The 10000-nt window shown below is 37.9% G+C and overlaps 1 protein-coding gene across 7 annotated transcripts in view; it reads right to left on the bottom strand.

The window, feature by feature from the left end:
* Positions 1-1232: 1232 nt before the first annotated feature.
* The window catches only part of LOC119568237 (transcription initiation factor TFIID subunit 4-like), a 34103-nt gene continuing 25335 nt past the window's right edge, over positions 1233-10000 (bottom strand). For 2 of the 7 annotated variants that reach the window (XM_037916737.1, XM_037916718.1), the window contains 10 exons: positions 9635-9850; positions 9404-9523; positions 8705-8836; positions 8386-8585; positions 7801-7973; positions 7133-7263; positions 6762-6944; positions 4971-5084; positions 3690-3725; positions 1233-3558 (listed from right to left, as the gene is read on the bottom strand). In XM_037916737.1, the coding sequence (XP_037772665.1) occupies positions 3445-3558; positions 3690-3725; positions 4971-5084; positions 6762-6944; positions 7133-7263; positions 7801-7973; positions 8386-8585; positions 8705-8836; positions 9404-9523; positions 9635-9850 (1419 nt within the window). In that variant the 3' untranslated portion in view covers positions 1233-3444. Of the gene's footprint in view, positions 3559-3689; positions 3726-4970; positions 5085-6761; positions 6945-7132; positions 7264-7800; positions 7992-8385; positions 8586-8704; positions 8837-9403; positions 9524-9634; positions 9851-10000 lie in introns of all 7 variants that reach the window. The other 5 variants (XM_037916731.1, XM_037916695.1, XM_037916725.1 and 2 more) reach the window with 4 other exon arrangements.

Below are 10000 nucleotides of genomic sequence, written 5' to 3' on the forward strand. Positions count from 1 at the left end.
GGGGAATTTTCCAGTGGAATGAGGAAAGTGAGGACTGACCTTGCGCTGAAAATAAGAAAGGGAATGATGGTGATTTGTCAAAATGCCTTGAACTGAAAAAGTGGAAAAGGCAAGATGCTGCAAACTGGGATGCCAAATAAAAGTAAGGTTTAAACATTAATTGGAGGAACTATGGAGGATAAATTGCTAGAGAAAATTATAATAATCAGAACAAGAAAAGGGTAAGGGACAATACACTGCTGGGGAGAGGGAGAGAGAGGAAAAGAGAGGCAGAGGGAAAGAGAGGGAGAGGATAGGGAGGGGAAGAGAGGGAGAGGGAGAGGGAAAGAGAGAGAGAGAGAGAGAGAGAGAGAGAGAGAGAGAGAGAGAGAGAGGGAAAGAGAGAGAGAAGAGAGGGAAAGAGAGAGAAAGAGAGGGAAAGAGAGGGAAAGAGAGAGAAAGAGAGGGAAAGAGAAAGAAAGAGAGAGAGAGAGAGAGGGAAAGAGAGAAGAGAGAGGAAGAGAGAGAGAGAGAGAGAGAGGGAAAGAGAGAGAGAGAGAGGGAAAGAGAGAGAGAGAGAGGGAAAGAGAGGGAAAGAGAGGGAAAAGAGAGAAAGAGAGAGAAGAGAGAGAGAGAGAGAGGAAGAGAGGAGAGAGAGAAAGAGAGACGAGAGAGGAGAGAGACAGAGAGAGAGAGAGGAGAGAGAGGAGAAGGAGAGAGGGAGGGGAGAGGAGATGATGAGGAGAGAGAGAGAGAGAGAGAGGGAAAGAGAGAGAGAGAGAGAGGGAAAGAGAGAGAGGGAAGAGAGAGGAAAGAGAGAGAGGGAAAGAGAGAGAGAGAGAGAAAGAGAAATTCATGCAAAAGAGAACAAGACAAATTTTGCAAGAGGAATCACAAACTGGCAGATGACTTCGATGGAAGAAAACCTGACATTTTTTTTCACCTTCCCTTTTTTTTCTTTTTTATACAATGGCACAAAAACAAGCCGGAAAAAAATAATATATAAATAAAAAAAATTAATAAATAAAAATCACAGATACCGAGAAAGAGTACAGAGACAGCTCACAAGAAAGCTCTCAAGAATGTAGGACTGTAAGAAAAAGTCTGTGAACACAAGAAAATTTCTAAAAACGCAGTGCAAAAACCATGAAGAAACCACTACACTTGATATTCCCTCGTCAACTTATAAGAAGTAGGTTTACGTGGCTGGTTGTCACCTTCTCTCTGTTAACAGGATTACCTTATGACACATCCCGGTCTTCTAAATTTATTTGGGGCCAGAATTACATTCAATGATACTCCTCATATGTGATACAGGTTCTTGGACTCGGCATCAATATAATTCAGATGCCAAATCGATTCACATATCAATAAATTTAAAACTTTCAATTCACTATATATACACAAAACAACTACTCTGTATATGATTTTTTTTTTTTTTAATATTAATAATAATAATAAAAAAAATTACATAAGGTCATCTGGATACATATGCCCTTCTTATCCCCGGACGGCACATCCGACCCCAGACACCACACACATAGGTAAACACATCACTCATACTAATTCAAAATAAAAACCGTAAAAAAAATAATGATCATAAGATAAAAAACATAATAAAGTTCCTCATAATAAAAATATAACTACAAGTTAAGACAAAGACAAGACGAACTTCATTTGGTACAGAAGCCAAAATAACCTTCATTGTAAAATTACATGCCAATTAACAAGTCAAGATCTAACTTACTTTATTCATTTTAAGCATTAAACTGCTGTGTGCAAATGATAGAAAAGAAAGAAAGAAAGAAAAAAATAATGAAAAAAAAGGTCAGAATGTTGAAATCCTTTACTAAATATTACAGCCCAGCAACTATAGGCCCATTTTTTTTAGATTATTTTTATCCTTTGTATAATTTCCAAGAGCCCAAGACTGGCAAGCTTCATGTAGGTCTTTCTTATCTATAGTATTTGTATTGGTAAGAATGTCTGAGGAAAAAAATGAATAAATACCGAAGATAATTAAAAACTGGATAAAAAAAAAATCAAATTTTTTCTTATCTTAGATCTCTCAAAATCTGGATAATTTGGACAATTCAAAATTCCTTCCAGTCGGCATCAGGTTTGAGGATATAACGATCACTTTTGACATAAAAACAAATGTGGATTGTAGAGGTCTTTAAATTCATCAATATAATCCAAGTCCACACACATTTACAGAAAATTCAATTTAACTTCAAACTATTTTTTTTCCTGATTGCACAAAAAATCCTTTTCTACTTGAGGCTTAAATTTCTGCATAGTTTACATAATTCCCTGCATGAAGCCTGCATCGCACACTGCATCACACACACAGAGCGAACTTTGGCAACACTCATCCATTCCTTGGGGCAGACTTGGCATCTGTCTTAGGGATTCATAAATAAGGGTTAAGGCAGCCACCGAGAGTGCAAAGCTCTGGAGTCACAGTGAAAATGATCAGGGGAATTACAAGGCTTGTGTTTTGCAGTCTGATTCCTTCTGCTATATCACTGTTTGCATGTGGGTAACTATTCACATCTGCAAGTGTGTATTTTGAATTTCTGTGACTGTGATATCTCTAGAGAATGTCACTCAAGGTGCTTGACCTTATTATTCTGTGTACACTAGAGACAAACCATATATCTGTGGTAATTTACAAGAACAATACAGTAACAGAAAAAGGCCTCAATCTTTTAAAAACTGTACATTATCTACAGAGGCTGTGTATGAAAGTTCCTTTCAGCTTTTTTTTTTCTTTTTCCAGTTAACATTTTAACGATAATGTGTATCAGATAAAAATATTTGAAGATTTTCCTATCCAAGAAGTATTTATACAGTTCATGCACAAAATAGGGTTGTTACTATATATTTTGGGAATAAAAGAAAGGTTTGGTTGTACCTTCACTGGTGTATAAGCCACTATATGCAAGTCCACTTAGACTGGGCTGGAGCATTTACGGGCTCGAGGCTTTGCATCATGCTTGCCAATTCAAGTCAGTGACCCTAACATGTTTCCACCTCACTGCTGCACCTCGCAAGTTTGTTCACTGACACTGCAGTCTTACAGATCCTGCAGGTTTAAGTCTGTGTTTTGTCCTTACAATACGAAGCATTGCTAACAGGAGGCTCCAGCCCTATCACAGTCCCTGTGGAGCTACCATGCCACAGGCATGTAATTAATTAAGACACTTGCAATGCTGCATGAGAGAATCACAGATCTTCTGCCTTGCTGATGCTGACACCTCAGTATTGCTGGAGCTTGCCGTCACCTCTCCGGCATGGCTCCTTGCACTTGGCTTCCATCCCCCACCTGCCCCACACTGGCAGTGGTACCACACCTCTAGAGGGAGAGGCGCATCCATGGGCTGGTAACTATGGGGGCGGGGCAATGGTGGTGGTGGCAGCGGGGCTGAAGGACGACCATCCAGTGGTGCTCTTCCCAGCACACTACTTGAGGTAAGACCGATACAGTAATGTGGACTTGCATAACTCCTTTTCTTGCTCCATAAGGAACATGAGATCACGCAAATTCACCCTTTTGATCCGTGGTCGTAGTGGCATCTAGAAGAAGACAAAAGTAGTTATGTCAAGTTGTGAATACAGCAAACCTGTGTGTGAATATCACGTTCACTAATGTAATAACTTTTTTTATATATTATATATATATTCAACACATTATTTCAATAACTTACATATTTTTGGGAGAAAGTTCCACTGAAAGTTGCACCCTGTTGAATATAAATATTTACATAAGTGATACTGAATGAAAAAAGTAGCATCATATATATTATGCATATCTCTCTCTCTCACACACACACACACACACACACACACACACACACACACACACACACACACACACACACACACATACATACATACATACATACACACACACACACACACACACACACACACACACACACACACACACACACACACACACACACACACACACACACACACACACACACACACACACTTATAAGGAAAAAAACAACGATTACCTAAATAAGCACATATACACACTGTATTCAATACTGTTAACATTAACACTGAAGTCTTAAACTCTACACATACATTACTCTTTAGATCATATGAAGTGAAATCAGCACAGAAAATAATAGTTTCTATGATTTTGAATTACTTAAAGGTGAGATGCAATATTTTTACATTTCATTTACCATCTACTAGTAACAGTCTCAGCACTAACAACTGAGAGTGATTCCAAGGGGACATACAAACCCATAAGAAAAAAGAAAGAAAGAGAGAGAGAGAGAGAGAGAGAGAGAGAGAGAGAGAAAGAGAGAGAGAGAGAGAGAGAGAGAGAGAGAGAGAGAGAGAGAGAGAGAGAGAGAGAGAGAGAGAGAGAGAGAGAGAGAGAGAGAGAGAGAGAGAGAGAGAGAGAGAGAGAGAGATTCATTTGTTCCACAATTTCCTAATTATACTATCTTCCCAGCTATCAGGAGAGAGACTGGAGCATAAACTGTCCCACATGAATTTGGTATTCCAATACGGTAATTCTAGGTTATGCAGATATTATTGGTATGATACACAAGGTGTGATCCAAACATTTGGTGAAAGATAAAATAACAAAATCCTATTAACATTAGATGCACATATTTGACTTTTGTTTGAACTATTTACCTCAATCTCCAAACATCGTAATAAGCATAATGTGTGTTTCTGTCACCATATTCTTCTACTTAAAGAGCAAAATTTTGTGTTTGCATATATTGACTTTTCCCCCAGTGTACTTAAAGTAGCTGAGGTAATTTCACTCTCTGGTTTACTGTAGCATAAAAGTCTGTGGAAACCAGTGGTTGGTGACAAGAGAAATAGTGAATGACATACCATCTGTCACAAACTCCTACACAACTGAACCCAATCTTAATAAGCATGATTATTCATCTAACTTTCTGATCAGACCTTGTAAATGGAACACTTAAAAATAACAAAAGAAAGGCACTCACGTCATCCATTGCCGACAAGTCCAACTTTGGTTTCTTCTTGGGGCCCTGAAGTGCATTGAGAGCAGTCCGATTTGCATCTCGCTGTCTCATTTCCTCCATTTCCACGCGTTGCATCTGAATGAAACAAAGAGTATTAATTTTAGAAAAGTTTCATAAAATGAAACATAAAACATTGTCATGTGGACATAATTGCAGTGATAATGACTATTTACCACCCTAATACAAGACAAGAATGAACTTTAATAATAATAATAATAATAATAATAGTAACAATAATAATAATAATTATAGCAAAAAAAAAAATTCTAATTATAATAACACTAATAATAACAACAAATGTAATGACTTGATGATAACACCATCAATCTCATTCCACAATAGTCTGTCCTGGTATATAGCCTTTTGTATATGTGTTTTTGCCTTGAATATTTCTCCTACAGTTCTCTACCTATTAATGGCTATGAATAATACCAAAGCATTAAAGGCCCATTCCAGCACAATCCTTTTGGTGTTTCTCATAGGAGCACATTACAAAAAAAAAAAGAAGAAAATGGTTGTAGATGCAAGTCTCCCAGTGCTCTTGGAAGAACACAAAAGAAAATCCTACACTGATTGTGACAGGTTAACCCTCTTCCCTTGTCTCTAAACATTTCCTTTTTTTTTATATCAGGTTCATTAACTTTCTTCTCTTTAATGAATTTTATGGCATCATGTCTAGACATCTACTGGAAAGAACTGCCATTGAAGTGGTTAGGGAGCTCCTTTAAGACTAGTCTTTTTTGTGTGGTTGAAACTAATTCCCGAGATAGTTTTATGGTAAACTTTTTTGTTGGCAAGTCCATATTAAAATGAAAATAGAGCCCAGTGTATTGCACTAAGCAAGTAACTTTGGTGTTTACTTGGGCTGTCACAGATTACAAATGTACTGTACCACTATTTGTCTGGCAGCAGAATTCCTCTTTCCACAAGACAGGAAATACACATTTGTTAAAGGAAGCTGTTGTATTTAAGTCTGTTAGGTCTGCCATATTCCATTCTCTAATTGAGAATTCGGATTGCTTATAAGCTTATGGGAATATAGATGCATATGTAGATTGGCACTGTCTGTACAGATCTTATGTGATGCATAACTGTGCATACTAAATATTACTTTGTAAGTTACTTGGGCATCTAATAAGATTAATGTTAATTGCCATTGCTAGTAGCACATGTGCATCATAATTTATTTTGCATTTATAACCATTATATTAACAAACATGGCAGAGTCTCTGTCCCCTATGGTTAAATGATTCAATTACGGAATAAATACCAAAAATACTTGATACCAGTTTTAGTATCACTTCTATCATACCAACTTTCTAAAAGATAAATACTGATATCACATGATAAAGGGAAACAGAAAAAGAAATACTAATCAGACCTGAAAATACTGAACAGTAAATATTCTTAAACCATTTACTAGTTCTTTACAAAATGTGAACCACAGAACTTTCAAGAGACTTATAACCTTTATTCATTTAGGACCAACATCACTGAGTTCGCCCCTTTTCATTACATTGAATTTGGGATTTTTTTGTAATGACAGCTATTTCTAAAGGTGAGGTAAAGTGAAGCAGTTTCTTGTGTAAAGCTTTTAATTGTGGAAATAAGATATCTACACACACAAAGGATAAAATACACTTTGGATATTTCACATCCACCCCACCAAGGGTTATCTTCCAGAAACATAACTCTTAGGAAAAATGGCTGATACGGATGACAGGGTGAACTTTTCCTAACAACGTCATTTACCTCCTTTGCTTTGGCCTTCAGCTTTGCAGTCTCTGGATCCTCCGATTTACTCCGCGACTTTGCCGCTCGCATTAGCATCTCTCTCTCCTGTTCCTCTTTGCGCTTCTTCTCCAACTTATCCAACTCTTCTAGGAAACGAAGCTGACCTTTTACATCTTGCACCACTTCGTATCTACTGTCACTCTGTACAAAGGAGAAAAAGGTAAACATTACAAAATAAATAAATAAATGAATTAATTAATAATCATAAAGAAATAGTAATAATAAAAACTGTAATCCTTTCCTTTTCACATATCTATAAGATTCTCACATAAAAGAAAGGAAGAAATTGAAAAAAAAAAATTGTCAATCATTGAAAAAGCCTTACTTACCTTAATTATATCTAGCCTGTGTTCCGAAATGACAGCTAATTTTTCAACAATAGTTTTCAGTCTCTCTTGAGTGGCATGAGACACCAAGGCAACGACATCTTTTGGAGCCTCTTCCAAACCATATTTTGAACCTGCAAAGGTACTCAAGTTTACACACAGATCCAAGACTGGATAAGGGAAGAAGTAACATTTGTGTTGAACTGAATGCTAATACATGCATAGGTGTATATACAGAGAGAGAGAGTGAGAGAAAGGAAAGGAATAGAGAGGAGAGGAGAGGAGAGGAAAAGGGAGGAGAGAAGAGAGGAGAGGACAGGAGAGGACAGGACAGGACAGGACAGGACAGGAGAGGAGAGGAAAGGAGAAGAGAAGACAATGAGGGAGGGAGGGAGGGAGGAAGGGGGGAAGGGAAGGAGGGAGGGAGGGAGGGAGGGAGGGAGGGAGAAAAAAAAAAAAGAGAAAGAGAAAGAGAAAGAGGAAAGAGAAAGAGAGAGAGAAAGAGAGAGACTTACAGAGATTGACAGACAGAGTGACAAATAGAAAACAAGACTGAGAGACTAGGAGACTAAGACGCAGAGACAGACACACACACAGATAAATAGAGACCAAGTCAAAGACACAGAGACAGACAGGCACACATACACAGATCAAATAACTCTGATACTTACATATTTGTTTTATTCTCTGAGTCAGTGGAGTGTTAAGAAGGAAATTTTCGTCTTTACACGACCTGATCTGTGTCCCCACAAATCCTGTAGATTCCAGAATTCGCTGCGACTCCTCTCCCAGGTTGACCCCTCCCATGGCTGCCACGTCATTGATATCATCGTCAGCCACCCCACTTGAAGAATAGGAACTGCTTTAGAAACACAGAGAAGAATATGAATAGCAACTAATGGCTCTCCTATGAAGCAGGGTTATTATTCCATTGCACACAGATTGTGGCAAAGATTAACGTAATTAAAACTGCAAGATTTGGTACTAAGAACTTTCAACTATGATGATGTGAACAGTCATCACAGTGTGATTTGTCAAAACTTGTTAATTGAGTTTTTACAAACAATGCAGGTGAATCTTACATGCTGTCTTTTCTCCCAGAATAGGATAAAGTTTTCTCATCAAATAATTATAACTTCTAGAATCTGTCTAAGTACAATGTACTTCCTACATTACAACAAAAACAATATGTACAAACAAACATCACGAAAAAGCTCTGAAATACAGAATTCCACACATATCAAAAATCCACAAACCTGTATGTGAAGAGCTGGTTTTTGTTACTTTTTTCTTTGTCTTTGGTAGGAATTGTCTTATTAACGGTTATAGTTTTGGTTGCTGTGGGTACAGTGTTGGTAGTAGTACTGGCAGGACTGCTGGCAGCAGTTGTATTCTGCCTAACAGTTGTTACCACAGTTTTGCCGCCTTGAACACGAACTTGCTGTACCTGTTGCTGCTGTAAAGACAAATACTTAGACACAAGTACAAGACAAAGGGAACAGATACTCTTGATAAGGAAATTTCCATCTTCAATCAGTCACATTAGCGGTACCAAGCATCCTTTATTTAACTCACCCCCACAACTCTGGCAGGTGTGGGAGTTGCATTGACTGGTCGGTGAACTACAGTTGTGGCTGTTGCAGCAGCAGGTGCAATTGTCCGAACCGTCCCAGAAGTTGTAGGAGCTCCAGGCCGCGCGACAGACATCTGAAACAATCATGAGTTCTTGTAGGAGGCTTGTTGGAGAATAGTAAGTCGAATATCCTAATGTATGAAATAAAACCAATAATACCAATGTAAGATAAAACCAAGGATACTAATATAAATGAAAAATCTAACCAATTTAGGATTAATGGGGTTCAGAATAGATGGGTAAAAGCTAACTAAATAGCAATCTTAATTTACACTGGGCATATGCAAGATATAATAAAGTAGCATCTTGCCAGGATGTATGAAAATTCTGTTGAGATATCAAATGACAATTAATGAAAGAATACAAATAAAAGATTAAGTGTGCAGAACTCTTTTCTTTTCTTTCCCTTTTTTTGTGATGACATCATCATGATATCCTGATACATTTCATCTGGAGCATAAGCAACTTAGACAACATAAATATCTACTGTCCTGAAAAGTTTCACATCTTGATACCATTTTCACATCTTTTTACTTATCATTTCTTTCGCAAGCATCTCACATACCCTTAACATTATAATTAGTGCTTCCTAGCCCGTCATTACTGAAGTACATTCCTGTCTTCCTCTATGAGCTACCTACCGCAGGTATGACTGTGGTGACACCTGTAACAGGAGTGACTGCAGATAAAGGTGGAGGCCGCACTCCATCAATAGTTAATTCTCCACGCGCTAGGGATACACGCAGGTACGGCAAAGTTTTCTGTGGATGAGAAGATTATTCTTCATTATGCACAGCAAGTCATGGAGAGAGCGCAGTTCCATTACCTCTACCACTTAAAGACACATTTAAAGCAATGCTATACTGACTTACCTTAAGGAAGGGAACAAGGCAAGGCTGTGGGGAGGAATTGAGGTCTTTCTGAAGCTCCTCTGTGAAGACTTCAGGCTCCACTCGTCCCTCAATGAGGCCCTGAATCAGATTTCGAACATTACGTGCCACAGTCGCCCGCTGCTCATTCGCCAATTTCAGTAATGTTGCCAGAAAGTTTTTACATTTTGTTTTTGCGGATTCGGCTGAGATAGTTTGCTAAACAAATGGAAAGAGAAACTTTTGTTTAGTATTCGAAGCCTGAAGCAAAGATATTGCTAAATCATCAAAATCATTTAACCACAAATAGCAAAGCTTATTTTACAGCCAAAATACCTAAATTCATGGGAAAAAATAGACCTAAAATAA

The sequence above is a fragment of the Penaeus monodon genome, chromosome 4 (assembly GCF_015228065.2).
Source record: "Penaeus monodon isolate SGIC_2016 chromosome 4, NSTDA_Pmon_1, whole genome shotgun sequence".
NCBI classification, from domain to species: Eukaryota; Metazoa; Arthropoda; class Malacostraca; order Decapoda; family Penaeidae; genus Penaeus; species Penaeus monodon.